The sequence below is a fragment of the Acinonyx jubatus genome, chromosome D4 (assembly GCF_027475565.1).
Source record: "Acinonyx jubatus isolate Ajub_Pintada_27869175 chromosome D4, VMU_Ajub_asm_v1.0, whole genome shotgun sequence".
Taxonomy (NCBI): Eukaryota; Metazoa; Chordata; class Mammalia; order Carnivora; family Felidae; genus Acinonyx; species Acinonyx jubatus.
In genome coordinates this window covers 12,451,049-12,475,203 of record NC_069391.1, presented here as the reverse complement: position 1 = coordinate 12,475,203, position 24,155 = coordinate 12,451,049, and the positions used below count along the sequence as shown (strand labels likewise).

At 38.7% G+C, this 24,155-nt stretch overlaps 2 protein-coding genes across 4 annotated transcripts in view; one reads left to right on the top strand and one right to left on the bottom strand.

The window, feature by feature from the left end:
* The window catches only part of LOC106965928 (olfactory receptor 1L8-like), a 412,015-nt gene that overhangs the window by 275,449 nt on the left and 112,411 nt on the right, over positions 1–24,155 (bottom strand). The gene's annotated exons all lie outside the window — the stretch shown is intronic.
* LOC128312277 (olfactory receptor 1L3-like) lies at positions 16,788–17,783 on the top strand. The gene has a single exon (XM_053205448.1). The coding sequence runs from the start codon at positions 16,806–16,808 to the stop codon at positions 17,781–17,783; it is 978 nt and encodes a 325-aa protein (XP_053061423.1). The 5' UTR covers positions 16,788–16,805.

Below are 24,155 nucleotides of genomic sequence, written 5' to 3'. Positions count from 1 at the left end.
TAGATGAGACAATATATATATATTCTCTCCCTCATGTGTCTCCCAGACCAGCTGATACAGAAGAAGTAATTATGAATAATGGGGGGTGGGGGGTGTCTGAATCAGCAAGGCTTTGCTTTTACCATGTGATCTCATTTAATGCTCAGAACCCAATTAGGTAGACTTTATTAGTCCTATTCAAAAGATGAATATATTGACATTCAAATAAGAAAAAGTGACTGGTCTGAAGTCACTGAGCTTGTGGTGCATGGAGCAGATAATCAAAGACAGAAGTGCTGCCTCTAAACTCATGACTTGTCCAGGAAGACCAGGGAAAAGAAAGTATTTGTTGTTGGACCACAATTAAAGCGTCAAGGCATGTTCAAGCTTAGAGTAGTGTAATTCAAAGTGTCCTTTTTAACTTCATCAGAAGAAATACTACTGCAGTTCTTTTCCAAAGTTGAAAGCTGCAGTACTCATTTATAATTTTTGGAGAAAGAAATACCCAGAAAAGTAGAAAAATGTTTTAAATCAAAGACCTCCTCTTGGATTTAAATCCTTAATTGGATTTAGCTATACAGTCAACAATAAACCCAAGAAATGCACTTTATGAAAAATCATTATCTTCTTTCCCAGCCATGTTGGATGACTTTCTACAATTACCTAAAACCAGTTTTCACTTGAGGTGACCAACAAAAAACAATTTAACAGCAGAGTCTTATTTCTAACATTAACTGGAATGAAAATGGAACACAACAAACCTGCATTTATGACAAGCATATTTAAGTTTATTTTACATTGGGACCTTGTTTTTGATATGGTTAACTGGTTAGCAAAAGATCTTTGTTTCTTTTTATTTTTTCTTATCATAGACTAATACCTAAAAAAAATTATTTTAGGTTAAAATAAGTTTTATTATCTCTCTCCCTTTGATTAGAGTTGATTATTTCTTTATAGAAAAATTCTTCTGATTTTATTTTTTCATTCTCATAGAGGAGCCTTAGATGAGTGTGATTCCACATTTTACCTTTGACATTTTGTCTTATTACTTGTCAAATTGCAAACATTAAGAGTTTTTGTGCACTTTTCTCCACGTTTCCTTTAAAACTCTGATAGATAAGAGGATTGTCCCAGCATTCATATCTTCTTGAGGTACTGACTCTTTTTCCTTATATAATGTCCTTCTTTACCTCTTGTAACAACATTTTACTTAAAGTCTGTTTTAGCCATCTCAGCTCTCTCTTGGTCACTATTTTCATTGAATATCTTTTCCACTCTTTCGCTTTTATTTGTATCTTTGGTCCTCAAGTGAGTCTCCTCTACATAGTATATGGTTAGATCCTGGTTTCTTTTTTAATCCATTCTTCCAAACTCTCCTTTGAATTGAAGAGTTTAATCCATTTACATTTAAGTTAATTGCTGCAAAGTAAGGCCTTATTTCTGTCATTTTATTCCATGTTTTCTATATGATTTGTATCAATTTTGGTCCTCCCCAAAAAGATTTAAGAACTATTACTTCCTTGTTTTGTGTTTAATCAGTTTTTTTATAATGTACAGTTTGTTTCCCTTCTCATTTCCTTTTCTAACTATATATATAATTATTATATATAATTATTATATAACAATATTAGCATATTAATTTGTATTATTAAACATGTACTTATGTATATATATTTATCTAAATATATACTAGTCATTTTCTTAGTCATTACCCTGGGGATTGATATTAACATCTTATATTTATTATAATCTAGTTTAGATTAATACCAATGTTCCAGTATTTAGAGCTCTTGGATGACAACAGTAATTAGCTAAAGGCACATTATTTTAATAATACTTAAACCTACCTCCTCCATTGTAGTTGGTGTCTTATTTTCTAGAATAGCAAAATATTTTCTTTAGAATGAAAACCTACTAATTATACCTTCTAATTACAGTAGAGATCTCAGGAGAAACAAAGACTACTAGAAGGAGTGTTAATTATAATAACCTCATGGATGTTATTCAGTAGGTCTCCTCTTTGATACAAACAGCATGATTAAAATGAGTATTTTACTTTTTTGTATTCTACTATCATAAGTATGGAAGTTTCAGGATGGGAAAGAACTCAGTAAGAGATAGATGAAATAACTGTAGGATCAGAGAACTAAGTGAATGATAGTTACTGCCTTCTAACATTTGAAAACATTGCTTAATTAGTTGGCTTTGTCCATGCTTAAGTCAATTTCATAAATACTTCCTGAGTATCCTCTGCAGTAAAGGCTGGGTGTTAAGTGCTATGGGATCCTAGTCTGTAAGATACAAAGGGAAAAATAATATTTCTTTTCCTCAATGCTATATGCCTCCAGTGAATAACAAAGTGTAGCTCATAGAAACTGCATAAGAAAGATTTATAAACTGACTGGGACAAACATAGATGAAACAAACATTATTCTTGACTTCACTGATTCTAAATTATTGTATTTTATTGAATCTAAAATGCCATCAATTGTGAGATGCATTATTTTAATGTACCGTTGAGAAAAAAATAGCTACCAATTATGTGTGACATGCCATGGATTTAAGTGCATCCCAATATAAGAGATGTTAAAATGTAAAAACAAAAATGAATCATATAAACAATAAAATAGCTGGATCGTGAACAATTTAATTCACAGTGCCTAGAAACGTGCCTGGATTTAAATCAGGGTACCAAGGGATAGTAGACTGCATGCTAAAAAGTCTATGCTTTTCAGTTTAATCTGACAAAGAGAGAAACTCCACAAAATTTTGACTCCATTAGTTGTTTGAAAGCTGCTTCTTAACATAAAATTTTTAATTTTGTCAAAGCAAAACAGAGAGGCCTTTTTGTGAAGTGGATTGACTACACAGTTTGTCTTCAAGCAGCCCTTGGTTCAAGTTACATTTTACCAGTTACTTTATTTTTCTAAGTCACCATAAAACAAAGGTAGTAAGTACACATGTTATGAGGTTGTTTTGCGGTTGACTCGAGAAAGACCTATAAATGTTAGTTACCTTCATTTAACTGAAAAAGTATATGACAGTGAACATGATTGTGTTTAATGTAAATTCAGGTATTAATCAGGTATTAGACACTTTATTCCAATCAGGTCATCAAGGAATGCCTCCGTAGGGGGTCTGCATTTGGGCCTAGAGACCCAGGTAAAGGGAGAAATCTTAAAGAGTGAGGTTATTGAATTGTAAGATGTGATAATAAGCCATTAAGTGATAGGAAATGGGCAATATGTATCTGCCAGGGCATGTTGGGACTCTGATGTATGGATTTTGTGTGCTTTCATGATTAAGAAGGGTAAAAGATCCAAAACTGATGGCTTTTCCTACCAGTGGTTGTGAAGAATTATAATTAAGTATCTGACCAACCAACTTGAGAATTGACCAATATGGGAATGGTGACCTAAAGTAAGGTTGATCTGAAAAACAAATAATCCAGTGAAGAAATGGGAAGAAGATAGGAATAGGCATTTTTCAAAAGAAGACAACTGGATGGATAACAGACACATGAAAAGATGCTCAAAATCACTCAGCATCAGGGAAATACAAAACAAAACCACAGAGATTCCTGAGGGAGACCTGGGAAGATGACGGCGTAGGAGGACGCTGGGTTCATCTCGTCCAGCTGATTGCTTAGATTCCACCCACACCTGCCTAAATAACCTAGAAAACCACCAGACGACTAGCAGAATGGACTCTCCAGAGCCAAACGTAGACGAGAGGCACACGGAAAGGATAGGAAGGGCAGAGAGGCGGTACACACTACACAGACTGGTGGGAGGGAGCTGGGCGGTGGAGGGGCAGCCCACCTGGCAAGGCAGAGCCCCCTAGTCTGACTTGCAAAGGCAGAGGGGCCAGACGGAGTGAGTTCTGACAGCCAGCAGGACTTAACATCTGGAATGTTACAAGTCAGCAGCTCTGCTCAGAGAGCAGGAGGGCGAGAGGACACTGGGAGGGAGAGGTGTTGAGCCCCAGAAGACAGAGCTCAGTTCGGCAGGGAACAAAGGTGCTGGGAAGAGCCATCTCCCTCTCCCATCCCCCAGCCAAAATCCCAAAGGTAACCAGATCCCGTCACCAAACTTGCTTGCACCAGGCAAACACCCAACGCTGTGCTTCTGTGGATCCAACCCTCCAAAGGGTCGGCCTGCTTCCCTCCTGGTGCTGCAAGTCCCCTCCCACAGGGGACCACCAACAACAAAGCAAGCTAAGCCTGCCCCTCCCGCCCCTCTGTACCTTGGGGATCCACCTCGGCTAATACGCCCTTGGCCAGATCCCATTGAAGCAGCACCACAAGCCTAGCAGTGTGCAAGTACCCCAGACAGGGGCCACACCACTCCACAGTGAGTCCTGCCCCTGGGAAAGGGGAAGATAAGGTACACACCAGTCTGACTGGCCCCAGCAGTGGGCTGGGGCAGATATAGGGTCTGACAGCGGCCTCACCCACCAACACAAGTTACTCTGGACAGGACAGGGGAAGTGCCCTGCACTTAGGAGCTACTGCAGGGACTACCTAAAATGATGAAATGGAAGAATTCTCCTCACAATAAACTCCAGGAAGTAGCAACGGCTAGCAAATTAATCAAAACTGATGTAAGCAAGATAACGGAACAAGAATTTAGAATAATAGTCATAAAATTGATCGCTGGGCTTGAAAAAAGCATAGAAGACAGCAGACAATCTATTGCTACAGAGATCAAGGGACTAAGAAATAGTCATGAGGAGCTAAAAATGCTATAAGTGATGTGCAAAATAAAATGGAGGTGACCACAGCTCGGATTGAAGAGGCAGAGGAGAGAATACGTGAATTAGAAGATAAAATTATGGAAAAAGAGGAAGCTGAGAAAAAGAGAGAAAAAAAAATCCAGAAGTATGAGGGGAAAATTAGAGAACTAAGTGATGCAATGAAATGGAACAGTATCTGTATAATATGAATCCCAGAAGAGGAAGAGAGAGAAAGAGAAAGGGGCTGAAGGTATACTTGAACAAATCATAGCTGAGAACTTTCCTGATCTGGGGAAGGAAAAAGGCATTGAAATCCAAGAGGCACAGAGAACTCCCTTCAGACGTAACTTGAATCAATCTCCTGCATGACATATCATAGTGAAACTGGCAAAATACAAGGATAAAGAGAAAATTCTGAAAGCAGCTAGGGATAAACACACTCTACCATATAAAGGGAGACCGATAAGATTAGTGGCAGATGTATCTACCAAAACTTGGCAGTCCAGAAAGGAATGGCAGGAAATCTTCAATGTGATGAACAGAAAAAATATGCAGCTGAGAATCCTTTATCCAGCAAGTCTGTCATTCAGAATAGAAGGAGAGATAAAGGTCTACCCAAAAAAACAAAAACTGAAGGAATTTATCACCACTAAACCAGCCCTAGAAGAGATCCTAAAGGGGATCCTGTGAGACAAAGTACCAGAGACATCACTACAAGCATGAAACCTACAGACATCACAATGACTCTAAACCTATATCTTTCTATAATAACACTGAATGTAAATGGACTAAATGCTCCAACCAAAAGACATAGGGTATCGGAATGGATAAAAAAAAAAAAAGGCCCATCTATTTCCTGTCTACAAGAGACTCATTTTAGACCTGAGGACACTTTCAGATTGAAAGTGAGGGGATGGAGAACTATCTATCATGCTACTGGAAGTCAAAAGAAAGCTAGAGTAGCCATACTTATATCGGAAACTAGACTTTCAATTAAAGGCTATAACAAGAGATGAAGAAGGGCATTATATAATTACAGAGCCTATCCATCAGGAAAAGCTAACAATTATAAATGTCTCTGCACCAAATATGGGAGCCCCCAAATATATGAAACAATTAATCACAAACATAAGCAACCTTATTGATAAGAATGGGGTAACTGCAGGGGACTTTAATACCCCACTTAAAGCAATGGATAGATCATCTAGACACACGGTCAATAAAGAAACAAAGGCTCTGAATGATACGTTAGATCAGATGGACTTGACAGATATATTTAGAACTCTGCATCCCAAAGCAACAGAATATACTTTCTTCTCGAGTGCACATGGAACATTCTCCAAGATAGATCACATGCTGGATCACAAAACAGCCTTTCATAAGTATACAAGAATTGAGATCATACCATGCACACTTTCAGACCACAATGCTATGAAACTTGAAATCAACCACAGGAAAAAGTCTGGAAAACCTCCAAAAGCATGGAGGTTAAAGAACACCCTACTAAAGAATGAATGGGTCAACCAGGCAATTAGAGGAGAAATTTAAAAATATATGGAAACAAATGAAGATGAAAATACAACAATCCAAACGCTTTGGGACGCAGCGAAGGCAGTCCTCAGAGGAAAATACATTGCAATCCAGGCCTATCTCAAGAAACAGGAAAAATCCCAAATACAAAATCTAACAGCACACCTAAAGGAAATAGAAGCAGAACAGCAAAGACACCTGAAACCCAGCAGAAGAGAAATAATAAAGATCAGAGCAGAAATAAACAACATAGAATCTAAAACAACTGGAGAGCAGATCAATGAAACCAAGAGTTGGTTTTTGGGAAAAAAAATTGATAAACCTCTAGCTAGGCTTCTCAAAAAGAAAAGGGAGATGGCCCAAGTAGATAAAATCATGAATGAAAATGGAATTATTACAACCAATCCCTCAGAAATACAAGCAATTATCAGGAAATACTATGAAAAATTATATGCCAACAAACTGGACAACCTGGAAGAAATGGACAAATTCCTAAGCACCCACACACTGCCAAAACTCAAACAGGAAGAAACAGAAAACTTGAACAGACCCAAAACCAGCAAAGAAATTGATTCAGTTATCAAAAATCTCCCAACAAATAAGAGTCCAGGACCAGATGGCTTCCCAGGGGAATTCTACCAGTCATTTAAAGAAGAGATAATACCTATCCTTCTAAAGCTGTTCCAATAAATAGAAAGGGAAGGAATACTTCCAGACTCATTCTATGAAGCCAGCATTACTTTAATTTCCAAATCAGAGACCCAGCAAAAAAAGAGACTAGAGTCCAATATTCCTGATGAATATGGATGCAAAAATTCTCAATAAGATACTAGCAAATCGAATTCAACAGCATATAAAAACATTTATCCACCATGATCAAGTGGGATTCATTCCTGGGCTGCAGGGCTGGTTCAACATTCACAAATCAATCAATGTGATACATCACATTAATAAAAGAAAAGATAAGAACCATATGATCCTGTCAATCGATGCAGAAAAAGCATTTGACAAAATTCAGCATCTTTTCTTAATAAAAACCCTCAAGAAAGTTGGGATAAAAAGAACATACTTAAACATCATAAAGAGTGCTCGCTTCATCAGCACATATATTAAACATCATAAAAAGCCCACAGCTAGTATCATCCTCAATGGGGAAAAACTGAGAGTTTTCCCCCAAGATCAGGAACATGACAGGGATGTCCACTCTCACCACTCTTGTTTAACGTTGTGTTGGAAGTGTTAGCATCAGCAATCAGACAAGAAAAGGAAATCAAAGGCATCAAAATTGGCAAAGATGAAGTCAAGCTTTCACTTTTTGCAGATGACATGAAATTATACATGGAAAACCCAACTCCACCAAAAGTCTGCTAGAACTGATACATGAATTCAGCAAAGTCGCAGTATACAAACTCAATGTACAGAAATCAATTGCATTCTTATACACTAATAATGAAGCAACAAAAAGACAAATAAAGAAACAGATCCCATTCACAATTGCACCAAGAATCACAAAATACCTAGGAATAAACCTAACCAAAGATGTAAACTATCTGTATGCTGGAAACTATAGAAAGCTTATGAAGGGAACTGAAGAAGATACAAAGAAACGGAAAAACATTCTGTGCTCATGGATTAGAAGAATAAATATTGTTAAAATGTCAATACTACCCAAAGCAATCTACACATTCAATGCAATCTCAATCAAAATTGCACTAGCATTGCTCTCGAAGCTAGAACAAGCAAACCTAAAATTTGTATGGAACCACAAAAGACCCAGAATAGCCAAAATAATATTGAAGAAGACCAAAGCAGGAGACATCACAATCCCAGACTTTAGCCTCTACTACAAAGCTGTAATCATCAAGACAGCATGGTATTGACACAAAAACATACATATAGACCAAAGGAATAGAATAGAGACTGCAGAATTGGACCCACAAAAGTATGGCCAACTAATCTTTGACAAAGCAGGAAAGGATATCCAATGGATAAAAGACAGTCTCTTTAACAAATGGTGCTGGGAAAACTGGACAGCAACATGCAGAAGGATGAAACCAGACCACTTTCTTACACCATTCACAAAAATTAACTCAAAATGGATAAAGGACCTGAATGTGAGACAGGAAACCATCAAAACCCTAGAGGAGAAAGCAGGGAAAAACCTCTCTGACCTCAGCCACAGCAATTTCTTACTTGACACATCTCCAAAGGCAAGGGAATTAAAAGCAAAAATGAACTATTGGGACCTCATCAAGATAAAAAGCTTCTGCACTGCAAAGGAAACAATCAACAAAACTAAAAAGCAACCGACGGAATGGGAAAAGATATTTGCAAATGACATATCGGACAAAGGGCTAGTATCCAAACTCTATAAAGAACTCACCAAACTCCACATCTGAAAAACAAATAATCCAGTGAAGAAATGGGCAGAAAACATGAATAGATACTTCTCTAAAGAAGACATCCAGATGGCCAACAGGCACATGAAAAGATGCTCAACGTCGCTCCTCATCAGGAAACTACAATCAAAACCACAGTGAGATATCACCTCATGCCTGTCAGAATGGCTAAAATGAACAAATCAGGAGACTATACATGCTCACGAGGATGTGGAGAAACGAGAACACTCTTGCACTGTTGGTGGGAATGCAAACTGGTGCAGCCACTCTGGAAAACAGTGTGGAGGTTCCTCAAAAAATTAAAAATAGAACTAACCTATGACCCAGAAATAGCACTGCTAGGAATTTACCCAAGGGATACAGGAGTGCTGATGCATAGGGGCACTTGTATCCCAATGTTTATAGCAGCACTTTCAACTGTAGCCAAATCATGGAAAGAGCCTAAATGTCCATCAACTGATGAATGGATAAAGAAATCATGGTTTATATATACAATGGAATACTACTTGGCAATGAGAAAGAATGAAATATGGCCTTTTGTAGCAACATGGATGGAACTGGAGTCTGTTATGCTAAGTGAAATAAGTCATACAGAGAAAGACAGATACCATATATTTTCACTTGTATGTGGCTCCTAAGAAACTTACCCGAAGACCATGGGGGAGGGGAAGGGGAAAAAATGTTAGAAATGGAGGGAGCCAAATCATAATAGATTCTTAAAGACTGAGAATAAACTGAGGGTTGATGGGGGGTTGGATGGAGGGGAAAGAGGGTCATGGGCATTGAGGATGGCACCTTTTGGGATGAGAACTGGGTGTTGTATGGAAACCAATTTGACAATAAATTTCGTATTTAAAAAAAAACACAATGAGATACCACCTCACACCTATCAGAATGGCTAAAATTAACAAAGCAGAAAACAACAGATGTTGGTGAGGATACAGAGAAAGGGGAACCCTTTTGCACTACTGGTGGGAATGCAAACTGGTACAGCCACTCTGGAAAACAATATGGCGGTTCTCCAAAAAAAACTAAAAATAGAACTACCCTATGACCCAGCAATTGCACTACTGGGTACTGGGTATTTATCCAAAGGATACAAATATGCTGATTTGAAAGGGCACATGCACACCAATGTTTATAACAGTGCTATCAACAATAGCTAAGTTTTGGAAACAGATCAAATGTCCACTGATTGATGAATGAATAAAGAAGATGTGATATGTATGTATGTACACACACACATACACACACACACACACACACACACACACACACACAATGGACTACTACTCAACAATGAAAAAGAATAAAATCTTGCCATTTGCAACAACACTGATGGAACTAGAGTGTATTATATTAAGCCAAATATGTCAGTCATAGAGAGACAGATATCATGATTTCACTCATAAGTGGAATTTAAGAAATACAACAGAGGAGGGGCACCTAGGTGGCTCAGTTGGTTGAGGGTCCGACATTGGCTCAGGTCTTGATCTCACAGTTCCTAGGTTCAGGCTCCACCTCAGGCTCTGCGCTGACAGCTCAGAGCCTGGAACCTGCTTCAGATTCTGTGTCTCCCTCTCTCTGTCCCTGCCCTGCTAATGCTCACTCTCGCTCTCTCTCTCTAAGAATAAATAAACATAAAAAAAAAAAGAAACACAACAGATGAACATAGGGAAAGGGTAGGAAAAAGATAAAAACAGAGAGGGAGGCAAACCATAAGAGACTCTTAAATACAGAGAACAAACTGAGGGTTTCTAGAGGGGAGGTGGGTAGGGGATGGGGTAAATGGGTGAGGGGTATTAAGGAGGGCACTTTTTGGGTTGAGCCCTGGGTGTCATATGTAAAATATGAATCACTGAGTTCCACTCCTGAAGCCAAGCCTACACTGTATGTTAACTAACTTGAACTTAAATAAAATTTAAAAAAAGAGTTCAAAGTAATGGTAATAATGATGCTTATTAAACTCAGGAAAAGAACGGATGAACACTGTGAGAACTTCAACAAAGAGATAGAAAACATAAAAAATAACCAATCTGAGCTGAAGAATACAATAACTGAAATGAAAAGTACACTAGAAGAAATCAGTAGCAGCTTATATGATGCAGAAGAATGGATCAGAATCTGGAAGAAAGAGTAGTGAAAATCACATAGTTGGAACAACAAAAAGGAAAAAAATAATAGTTTAAGGGACCTCTGAGATAACATCAAGCATACTGACATTTACATTATAGGGGTCCCAGAAGGAGAAGAAAGAAAGAAAGGGACAAAAAAAAAAAAAACCTTGAAGAAATAATGGCTAAAAGTGTCCCTAACCTAGAGAAGGAAACAGACATACAAGTCAGGGAGCACAGAGTCACAAATAAGATGAACCCAAAGATACCAGCACCAAAACTGATCATAATCAAAATGTCAACAGTTAAAGATGAAGAGAAAATCTTAAAAGCAGAAAAAGAATAAAAACTAATTATGTACAAAAGAACCCCCATAAAACTATCAGCTGATTTTTCAGCAGAAACTTTACAGTTGGATGTAAAAGTAGTAAAATCTACAACTATATCTATACCTACAATAATTAGTCAGGGGATACACGAAATAATACTATGTAAAATATGACATGAAAAACATAAAACTCGGGGAGGTCAAAATTTAGTGCTTTGAGAACATACTTGAACTTAAGCAACCATCAACTTAAAATATATTGCTACATACATGGAGTGCTATATATGAACCTCATGGTAACCACAAACCAAATACCAATAATAGATACACAAAAAATAAAGAGAAAAGAATACAAGCAACACTGAGGAAAGACAAAATCATAAGGGAGGAGAACAAAAGAAGAAATCAGAAAACAATGAACAAAATTCTAGTAAGTAAAAAATATCCATAATTTTTTAAGTGTAAATGGAAATGAACTAAATGTTCCAATCAAAATACATAGAGTAACAGAATGGATTAAAAAAAGCAACATGACCCATCTATATGCTGCCTATAAGAGACTCCTTTCAGACTTAAACACATACACAGACTAAAGTGAAAGAATGAATAAAGATATTACCTCCAAGTAGAAGTGAAAAAACCAGAGTAGCAATAATTATATCAGAAAAAATAAAATTTAAAATAAAAACTATAGCAAAAGGCAAAGAAGAACATTACATAATGATAGAGGAATCATTCCAACAAGAGATATACAATTGTAAATATCTATGCACCCAATGTAGAAGTCCCAAAATACATAAAGCAAATATTAACAGACATAAAGGAAAAATTGGCAGTAACATAATAATAGCAGGAAACTTTAATACCCACTTACATCAATGGATAGGCCAACCAGACAGAAAAGCAATAAGGAAACAGTGGCTTTGAATGACACATCAGACCAGATGGACTTAACAGATATACACAGAACATTTCATCTAAAAGCGACAGAAGGGGCACCTGGGTGGCTCATTTGGTTAAGCATCCAACTTTGGCTCAGGTCTGACCTTGCGGTTCGTGGGTTTGTGCCCCGTGTTGGGCTCTGTGCTGACAGCTCAGAGCCTGGGGCCTGATTCGGATTCTCTGTCTCCCTCTCTCTCTCTTCCTCTCTCTGTCTCTCTTTCTCTCTCAAAATAAATAAACATTTAAAAAAATTTTAAGCTACAAAAATATGCATGATTTTCAATGCACGTGGAGATGGCTTTTAAACCAGTTCTAATCATTGAACTAGTTTGTATTCTTTGAATAACATTATCCTTGAAGCACACAAATCAAATCCCCCATTTCTTTTGGTTTCCTAATTTAAAACCTGGGTGATGCAGTGAAAGACATCATCAACAGAACAAAAAGGCAACCTACTGCATGGGAGAAGATATTTGCAAGTGACATCTCTCATAATGGGTTAATATCCAAAATATACAAAGAACTCACATGACTCCTATTTTAAAAAGCCAAACAATCCAATTAAAAACTTAGCAGAGGACCTGGGAATGCAAGCTGGTGCAACCACTCTGGAAAACAGTATGGAGGTTCCTCAAAAAATTAAAAATAGAACTAACCTATGACCCAGCAATTGCACTACTAGGCATTTATCCAAGGGATACAGGTGTGCTGTTTCGAAGGGACATATGCACCCCAATGTTCATAGCAGCACTATCAACAATAGCCAAAGTATGGAAAGAGCCCAAATGCCCATCAATGGATGAATGGATAAAGAGGATGTGGTATATATGTATACAATGGAGTATTACTCGGCAATCAAAAAGAATGAAATCTTGCCATTTGCAACTACCTGGATGGAACTGGAGGGTATTATGCTAAGCGAAGTTAGTCAGTCAGAGAAAGACAAATATCATATGACTTCACTCATATGAGGACTTTAAGAGACAAAACAGATGAACCTAAGGGAAGGGAAACAAAAATAATATAAAAACAGGGAGGGGGACAAAACATAAGAGACTCTTAAATATGGGAACAAACAGAGGGTTACCAGAGGGGTTGTGGGAGAGGGGATGGGCTAAATGGGTAAGAAGCATTAAGAAATCTACTCCTGAAATCATTGTTGCACTATATGCTAACTAATTTGGATGTAAATTAAAGAAATAAAATTTTTTTAAAAGAAAAATATAGAAATCCAATATTTGGAATGATTCATCATTTTACAGTAAGATTTAAGTATTATAATTAATGTACTAATTTAAATAGTTCTGTAAAGTAATAGAAGAAAAAGAAAAATCATATTAAAGATAACGTTTCCTTCATCAACTCAACAAAAAATATTTTTAGTATTGAACAACAAAAAATAGATTGCCTAAATCATACACATGTTTAGTTATGTATGGGATAAAAAGAAAAAAATTAAGAATACAAGTATCAAATAACCTAATAGAATTTGTAGAATGTTTAGGATCAGTGTTAAATTTATTTTTATCTCTATTTTCTGGAGATTTCATATAGTTTTTGTGGTGCTTAGCCAATAAATAGTATTCATTGTATTTGTAAAGTCAGATTCTCTTGGCAGCTACATGTAAGAAGGGAAAGAAAAATGTATACTTCAAAACCATGCTTTGAATGAAAAGACAAATTGGAACACAGGTGTGCAGCAGTTTGCATTGTTGTTGATGTTTTCATTCCTGTGTTTTGTGAAAGTTGTATTTTTGAGGGATTTTTTTCACTTTTGTTCAGTTTTGCTAACAGATTATCAAATATAAATAAGTGCTGTCATCTTTTCAAAAAAAATTAGCAGAGGATGTAAACAGATATTTATCCAAAGAAAACATACGGATGGCCAATAGACACATGAAAAGATGCTCAACATCACTAATAATCAGGGAAATACAAATATAAACCACTGTTTATAATCGAACACCTGTAAAAATGGCTATTATCAAAAAGAAAAGACATAAACAGTGCTGTAAGAATACAGAAAAAGAAAATTCTCATGCACTGTTGGGGGATGTAGCAGCACAGAGATTCCCCCCAAAATTAAAAAAAAAATAGTTACAAACAGAGAGGGAAAAAGGCAAACCACAAGAGACTCTTAAATACAGAGACCAAACTGAGGGTAGATGGGGTGGGGGGGGAGAGGGGAAAATGGGTGAGGGGCATTGAGGAGGGCACTTGTTGGGATGAGCACTGGGTGTTGTATGTAAGACAATTTGACAATAACTTATATTAAAAAATTAAAATAGAATAAAACTACCATAAGATCCAGCAATTCTACTTCTGAGTATTTATTAGAACATAATGAGAACACTAATTTGAAAAGATACATGCACCCCTATGTTCACTGCAGCATTATTTATCATAGTCAAAATATGGAAGCAACCTAACTGTCCGTCAATAGATGAATAAAGACGATGCGGTATACATGTATAATGAAATATTATTCAACCATAAAAAATATTGAAAGCTTGCCATTTGCAACATGTTATTGATAAACCTAAAGGATTTTTGCTAAGTTGAAATAAGTGAGACAGAGAGAAACAAATACTATATCATTTCACTTATACATGGAATCTAAAAAACAAAACAAATACAGAGAACACTGAGGGATGCTAGAGGGGAGGTGGGTGGGGGGAAGTGTGATGGGCTTTAAGAAGGGCACTTGTTAGGATGAGCAGGGTGTTATATTTAAGTGATGACTCACTGGGTTCTACTCCTGAAACCAATACTACACTGTATGTCAACTAACTTGAAAGTAAATAAATTAACTTAAAAAATGAAAACAAAACAGAAACAGGCTTATAGATACAGAGAACAATCAGGTGGTCCCCAGAGGGGATTAGGGTGGGCAGGGTGTGGGGCAGTGGGGAATGGTTGAAATAGGAGAAAAAGAGTAAAAGGCTCAAACTTCTAGTTATAAAATAAATAATTAAAGGGGATTAAAGTTGCAGCATAGGGAATATAGTTAACAATATTGTAACAACTTCATATGGTGACGGATGGCAGCTAAATTTATCCTGGTGATCACTTTAGAATGCATATAAATGTTCAAAAACTATGTTCATAGTATTAGCAGTTCACTATATTAGCACTGAAATTAATACATTATTGTATGTCGATGACATATGAATAAAAAATAAATAAATCAGAATAAACTTGAGGAGGACAGAGCAGAAGGTACTGGTGATGTTGTGGTGCTCTGAGATAGTTGTCCTTTAGACAAATGGAGGGACAAAGGGGAAGTCCATATTGAAGTTTTATAGGTTCAAGGAAGAAACCAGGTGTCCCTCCCTGGTACTCTATCCTCAGTCCCACATGGCACAAACCAAGGTAACCCTCAGAGAGGTTGCAATAGCCAGGGACAGAAAGTTATTGTCTCCCACGGACACCTACACCAGGCTAAGCAGATGTTGCACTATGCCCAGACCATTGAAGACAGGGATGTGGGGCCATTTGAAGAAGGAGAACACATGTAATTCCTTGGGATCCTTGGAGACAATCCTGCATAAAGTTAATGCATGTTTTTGTTCTTATTATCTCCCCTATCAAACACCAGGGACTTAGTGACACAGCATCAGAGGATATTCCCATGAGGGAAGCAGGGACTGTAAGTATATATATCTTGGAAAGGATTGTAAGAATCCATGGAAGGGAGCATTCAGATTTAAGGAGAATTAGGAGGTTTTCTACAATCAGGCACATTTTCTGTATGCTATCTCTTGGCACAGTTTGTCTTCTTTTTCACTAATAATTCCATGGAGCATGAATGAAGGCAGTGGAATGAATACATGAAGTAAGATTTTAATGTCCTTCCCAGGTAAGAAATGAATTTTGAGAATGCCTGGTGAGAAGATATAAATATTTGATCTCAGACAGATAATTAGTCATCATTGGACACTAATAAAGATAACTTAACATCTGTGCTAAATGTTGAGATTTAGGTATCTATATTCTATACTCAAATCTTTCTTCACCCAGTCCACTTGTAAGCCACCTTCCCCTGACCTCAAGATATGAAATATGAGCTGAAGAACAGGGAATTTGGGGAGAGAATTTTCTCTTGAAAATTCACTTCGTCTCTCTCACTTTCCCTTCTCCATCTTTCTTTTCCCTCTGCTTACTTTCAACATTCAACCAAATGGTTTTGTAGGCCATTCTTACTTCCATTGCAAATGGTGTGGGAAGAAGCATCTTGATTTAAAAAGATGGTTCTTCATCAACCATAAACTAGGTGAAATAGCTATTTCATGATTATATAGATGTGCATTAGCCATGGGTAATCTTTATGAGAAGTTGACCTTAACCTGATTCATAGACTGCATCTGTGGTTCCTGTGATTACTAGTCACAGAGTAAGGAGGAGGAAAAGGGAATCAAGCCTGCTCTCCCTCTTTACTCCTCCTCCTCCTCCTCTTCTTCCTCCTCCTTCTCTTCCTCCTCCTCCTCCTCCTCCCCCTTCTCATCCTCCCCCACCGTTTAGTTTTCCTTCTTCCTCTCTGTCTCTCTCTCTCCTTCAATCAGTTTTCTATAGATCTCTATATCAAAGATTCTAAAAGAACAAGTGAAAACACAACTTTGGCTCTCATTTGCCCATATTCATAAAGAAAAACATTGAAGTACATGCTCTATTAGTAACTGCTAATTCTCATTGCAAGAACCAGATGGAAAGGTGCATGTCCTAGATGACATAAGAACCATTAATTGACAGGACCTTTTATCTGTAGGTGCATTCAAGTCCATGGGAATGTCCAACCTGACAAGACTGTCTGAATTCATCCTCATAGGACTCTCCTCTCACCCTGAGGACCAGAAGCCACTCTTTGCTCTCTTTCTTATCATGTACCTGGTCACTTTAACGGGGAATCTGCTCATCATCCTGGCTATCCGCTCTGATCCCAAACTCCAAAACCCCATGTACTTCTTCCTGAGCATCTTGTCCTTTGCTGATATTTGCTACACAACAGTCGTAGTCCCCAAGATGTTAGTGAACTTCTTATCAGAGACAAAGACCATTTCCTATGCTGAATGTCTGACACAGATGTATTTTTTCCTGGTTTTTGGAAACATAGACAGTTATCTCCTGGCAGTTATGGCCATTGACCGCTATGTAGCCATTTGTAATCCTTTCCACTATGTCACTGTGATGAACCACAGACGCTGTACGTTGCTGCTGGCCTTCTCCGTAGCTTTCTCCTGCCTCCACTCCCTCCTACATGTCCTCCTGGTCAATCGGCTCACGTTCTGTGCACCAAATGTAATCCAACATTTTTTCTGTGATGTCAACCCTGTTCTGAAACTGGCCTGCTCTTCCACCTTTGTCAATGAAGTTATGGCCATGACAGAAGGGTTGGCTTCTGTGATGGCCCCATGTATCTGCATCATCATCTCTTACCTAAGAATTCTCATTGCTGTCCTCGATGTTCCCTCAGCATCTGGAAAATGCAAAGCCTTCTCCACCTGCAGCTCCCATCTCACTGTGGTGACTCTGTTTTATGGGAGTATTACCTATGTCTATTTCCAACCCTTGTCCAACTATACTGTCAAGGACAGAATAGCAACAATCATCTACACTGTACTGACATCCATGTTGAATCCATTTATCTACAGTTTGAGAAACAAAGATATGAAACGGGGCTTAGAGAAATTGATAAGCAGAGTGAAGACTCAAATGGATATGCTTTCTACTACACAAGCCAACAAAATCCATGAACCCTGATTGAAAGTTGTGGGTGTGGGTGTGAGTGTGGGTGTGGGTGTGTGTTCATACACACACATCCAGATAGACACACGTGAGGGAATACACTTTGATCAACTTTACCTGCACTGCGTACTTTCCTACCCTGCTTTTTCCGTCATACCATGGTTCCACATGACTACCCAGTCTTGGTACCGAAGCTGCAGTATAGATCATCCCCAAATACTCCCTGATTCCAGAAAATTACAATCCCTTTACTCCTTCCATACTTATTAGGAACCTCCCATATTTCCTTCAGTTTATAAATTTCCAGCCAAGTTTGGCCACTTGAATTACCAGAGAATTTTTATATACAACTATGTAGAAATCAAATATATATGCGCAAATATATTTTGCACACATAACCACCTATTCTGTTTGAAACTGTTAGAAAAATTTTTACAGGTGTGCATACATGTGTGTATCCGCATGTGCATGCATGTCTGTGCGTGTGTGTGGGTGTGGGTGTAACCTCACTCTCAGACTAGCAGACTAGGAGTTTCCCAAATATAGAGGCCATGTTCCCTGGTCATGCCATGATATAACCATGGTCCTGCTTTTACTTCTCAAAACAGCTGAATATCTTGGGCTCTGGAGTCATTAGAGTCAAAACAACTGACATCAATCACCCAATTGACTATTATTAAACCAGCTCTGTGCCTCTATACATGTTTTGGCCTCTACACATCGCACCCTTCATATGCTCAGGGTGCATTCATCAACCTACACTTTCTGGAACTCCTTACCTGTATCCTCTCTACAGAGGCCTATACTTGCATCTCTTCTGTAGTGTTTCTTTTTTTAATGAAGTAGTATTTTTTTCTATCAGAAATGCTTCATATGGTCACTGAAGATAGAGTAAAAATCAATGTATGTAAACTACTAGTGAGAGCCTTTGATTTAAAAGGCCTGATATGAAAAGGCTCACAAATTAGCTGGAAAATGAATTATTTAAGAAACCAGTAAGGTGAATTACTTTACACTTACGTAGCAAAAGAACTCTGGGCTGAATACACAAGGATGAATAAAGACTGATTACAATGTCTGCTGTAAGTATGGACACAAAAAGTACTGGTAAATATAAAAAGTGCAGTTTTAGTCACCATACACTGGGCATGTAAAAATGGAATTAATTTCTATAAATTTATGTCTATAGTTTCATTTATCTTTTATTTTGAGCCCTAAGTCTACCTAATCATAGCTCGGTATGGACTTTTCTCCATCCAATCCAATATTTCCCCAGTGACTTTTGATTTATTCATAAGCCCCATTTATTCATTTCTCACCCTTCATGGATACCATTGCTACTTTCAAACCCCATTTGAAACTATCAGGGCTTATCCAGCTTCTCCATGATGTCGCCAAAGACAGAGAGGGTCTCTCTTTTAGATTAGTCTATCCTTTGGTCCTGTACTAGAATCAGTTGCTGACATCTGAAGTCAGCATTTTTTCCATTCATTTGTCACCGTGAATAATGGTTAGGGCTTGCTTTTGAGATTGATGACTGGCTTTTATGATTCCTTCTGCTCTGTAATGATGATCCAATGGTGATACCAGCCTTGGCCATCATGAAGGGCTTCTTGACACAGCCCTTTGATCTTAGTCTAGCCTCATCTCTCCATCAACCTGACTTTTGTCTCTCTCATTCATCTACTTACATGAACCATTCCAGGCCTTGGAAAACATTTGTATTCCCTCCAGAAAAACACTGAGGGCCATAGCCAGTCCTCTGCTGTCTACAAATACAATGCCACCATTTTCTATTGTTCTTTGTAACTGCAAGAACAAGAGGAGCACAAATACAGCCCTCATATTGGGATCAAGGCACACATCCACTCTACTCTGACATTCACAGACTTAAAGGACCTTGCAAGAGACTCTCTAGCATCATCAAATGTGTTCCATTGTTTTGATTTCTCCTGCAACTCTTCCCCGGATTATATGTGGATCCTAAGTGATGACTCTTAAAAAGCTAAGAATTTGGTATCTAATACATTGTGGTTGGACTGAATTGTGTGTCCCCCCCCCCGCCCAAATTTGTAGATTAAAATCCTAACCACCACCACCCTCATCTCAAGTTGTGATTTGTTTGGAGATAGGGTTTTTAGAGAGGTAGTTAACTTAAAATGATGTCATTCAGGTGAGTCCTAATTCAGGTAGCATTATTCCAAAAGGTGGAGATTAGGACACAGACACACAGAGGCAACCCCATGTGAAGGCACTGAAGATAGCAAGTCAAAAAGAGTCCTAAAAAGAAACCAAGCCTGTCAATACCTTAGTCTCACATCCCTAGGCTCCAGAAATGTGAAAAAATAAATTTCCATTGCTTAAGCCACCCAGTCTTTGGCACTTTGCTATGACAGCCCCAGAAAACTAATACAATACCTTTGATAATTTTGCTGGTGAGAACTGAAGAATAAAGAGAACTTAATCCTCAAATATTTAATTCACAATATCTGCTTGCCACGAATCTTCCATTTTGGCAATGAAATCTGTTTTCAAAACCTGACTGTCTCTAATTCATGGATTACCTCAGGCAATATAAAACTGGGAACTTAACCGTAGACTTTAGCTTGCCTAGAAATAAGACCCAGACCTCAATTAATGAGAGATGGGGGTGAACAAAATCAACATTGGAACAAAAAGACAAGGGAACACTGATTAAACTGAAGTCTCAAGTAGGTAAAGAATTAATGTGACCACGGGACCTTTCAATATGGCGTCATCAGTCTCATGAATTATGTGGGGGAAATGAGAAGGTCTTACCTTCATGTCAACCTCTGACAAAGAAGAACCTGTGACAGCGCCTTATCCTGCCTTCTAACACAGGTGACGGCAAAGATGAGTACATGGTATTTCCTGGTAACATTTTACTTGACCTGACATTAATTGAACTTCCTTTTCTATTTCTTTCTGAGATTGGTAATTAGTTTATCATCTTAAATTATGAGCACTTATTGTAGGAATTTACTGAAAGTAAAAACAAATAAAAATAAGAACCCAGATGCACTACTAGGTCAGGGAAAAAAAAGAGAAAACCAAGTACTACCAAGACTGAAAAAGATGTTCAGGAAATAGTAAAACATTCTGGTTACAATTCAGGTACTCAGCTGCTGACTTATTCACCTTTTGGTCAACCTCTGTCCTGGCAGCCCTAACTCCTACAAGAAGGAACACAGGTATATTGCATGAGATTCTACTTAGGGTTTCTCTCCCTGCCATGGATTTATGGTGAGGTCATCTTGCTCAGAAGGAACTATGGGTGGCTGATCCCTTAGATTCCACCTACACCTGCCTAAATAACCCAGAAAACCGCCAGAAGACTAGCAGAACGGAGTCTCCGGAGCCAAGCACAGATGAGAGGCCCACGGAAGAGGGTAGGAAGGGCGGAGAGGCGGTGCGCGCTCCACGGACTGGCGAGAGGGAGCCGGGGCAGAGGGCTGGCCCACTGGCCAAGCAGAGCCCCGAGTCCAGCTTGCAAAAGCGGAGGGGCCGGACAGAGTGTGTTCCGACGGCAAGCGGGACTTGACATCTGGAAGATTATAAGCTAACAGCTCTGCTCGGAGAACGGGAGGGCTGGAGGACAACGGGAAGGAGAGTTGTTGAGCCCCGGACGACAGAGCTCAGCTTGGCGGGGAACAAAGGTGCTCACCAGCGCCATCTCCCTCGACCATCCCCCAGCCAAAATCCCAAAGGGAACCAGTTCTTGCCAGGGAACTTGCTTGCACCGCGTAAACACCCAACACTGTGCTTCTGCGGATCCATCCCTCCAGCAGGTCTGACTCCCTCCCGGTGCCACGGGACCCTCCCAAAGTGGATCTCCAAAGGAAAAGCGAGCTGAGCCTGCCCCTCCCACCCCTGTGCACTTGTCGATCCACCCCAGCTAATACACCAGATCCCCAGCACCACAAGCCTGGCAGTGTGAAAGTAGCCCAGATGGGCCACGCCACCCCACAGTGAATCCCGCCCCTAGGAGAGGGGAAGAGAAGGCACACACCAGTCTGACTGTGGCCCCAGCGGTGGTCTGGGGGCAGATCAGGTCTGACTGCGGCCCCGCCCACCAACGCAAGTTATTCAAGACAGCACAGAGGAAGTGCCCCCCAGTCCCACACCACTCCAGGGACTATCCAAAATGATGAAACGGAAGAATTCCCCTCAGAAAAACGTCCAGGAAATAACAACAGCTAATGAACTGATCAAAAAGGATTTAAATGATATAACAGAAAGTGAATTTAGAATAATAGTCATAAAATTAATCGCTGGGCTTGAAAACAGTATAAAGAACAGCAGAGAATCTCTTGCTACAGAGATCAAAGGACTAAGGAACAGCCAGGAGGAGCTAAAAAATGCTATCAATGAACTGCAAAATGAAATGGAGACAACTATGGCTCGGATTGAAGACACAGAGGAGAGAATAGGTGAACTAGAAGATAAAATTATGGAAAAAGAGGAAGCTGAGAAAAAGAGAGATAAAAAAATCCAGGAGTGTGAGGGGAAAATTAGAGAACTAAGTGATGCACTAAAGAGAAATAATATACGCATAATTGGCATCCCAGAGGAGGAAGAGAGAGGGAAAGGTGCTGAAGGTGTACTTGAAGAAATAATAGCTGAGAACTTCCCAGGTCTGGGGAAGGAAAAAGGCATTGAAATCCAAGAGGCACAGAGAACTCCCTTCAGACGTAACTTGAATCGATCTTCTGCATGACATATCATAGTGAAACTGGCAAAATACAAGGATAAAGAGAAAATTCTGAAAGCAGCTAGGGATAAACACACTCTAACATATAAAGGGAGACCTATAAGACTCGTGACTGATCTCTCTACTGAAACTTGGCAGGCCAGAAAGGAATGGCAGGAAATCATCAACGTGATGAACAGAAAAAATATGCAGCCGAGAATCCTTTATCCAGCAAGTCTGTCATTTAGAATAGAAGGAGAGATAAAGGTCTTCCCAAACAAACAAAAACTGAAGGAGTTCGTCACCACTAAACCAGCCCTACAAGAGATCCTAAGGGGGATCCTGTGAGACAAAGTACCAGAGACATCGCTACAAGCATGAAACCTATGGATATCACAATGACTCTAAACCCATATCTTTCTATATAACACTGAATGTAAATGGACTAAATGCGCCAACCAAAAGACATAGGGTATCAGAATGGATAAAGAAACAAGACCCATCTATTCGCTGTCTACAAGAGACTCATTTTAGACCTGAGGACATCTTCAGGTTGAGGGTGAGGGGATGGAGAACTCATGCCACTGTAAGCCAAAAGAAAGCTGGAGTAGCCATACTTATATCAGACAAACTAGACTTTCAATTAAAGGCTGTAACAAGAGATGAAGAAGGGCATTATATAATAATCACAGGGTCTATCCATCAGGAAGAGCTAACAATTATAAATGTCTATGTGCCGAATATGGGAGCCCCCAAATACATAAAACAATTACTCACAAACATAAGCAACCTTATTGATAAGAATGTGGTAATTGCAGGGGACTTTAACACTCCACTTACAGAAACGGATAGATCATCTAGACACATGGTCAATAAAGAAACAAAGGCTCTGAATGATACGTTAGATCAGATGGACTTGACAGATATATTTAGAACTCTGCATCCCAAAGCAACAGAATATACTTTCTTCTTGAGTGCACATGGAACATTCTCCAAGATAGATCACATGCTGGGTCACAAAACAACCCTTCATAAGTATACAAGAATTGAAATCATACCATGTATACTTTCAGACCACAATGCTATGAAGCTTGAAATCAACCACAGGAAAAAGTCTGGAAAACCTCCAAAAGCATGGAGGTTAAAGAACACCCTACTAAAGAATGAGTGGGTCAACCAGGCAATTAGAGAAGAAATTAATAAAATATATGGAAACAAAAGAAAATGAAAATACAACAATCCAAACGCTTTGGGACGCAGCGAAGGCAGTCCTCAGAGGAAAATACATTGCAATCCAGGCCTATCTCAAGAAACAAGAAAAATCCCAAATACAAAATCTAACAGCACACCTAAAGGAAATAGAAGCAGAACAGCAAAGACAGCCTAAATCCAGCAGAAGAAGAGAAATAATAAAGATCAGAGCAGAAATAAACAACATAAATCTAAAAAAACTGGAGAGCAGATCAACGAAACCAAGAGTTGGTTTTTTGAAAAAAACTAACAAAATTGACAAACCTCTAGCCAGGCTTCTCAAAAAGAAAAGGGAGATGACCCAAATAGATAAAATCATGAATGAAAATGGAATTATTACAACCAATCCCTCAGAGATACAAACAATTATCAGGGAATACTATGAAAAATTATATGCCAACAAACTGGACAACCTGGAAGAAATG

What these genes read in the sequence shown, in the direction of transcription:
- LOC128312277 (XM_053205448.1), top strand. Translation starts at nt 16,806, where the DNA reads ATGGGAATGTCCAACCTGACAAGACTGTCTGAATTCATCCTCATAGGA.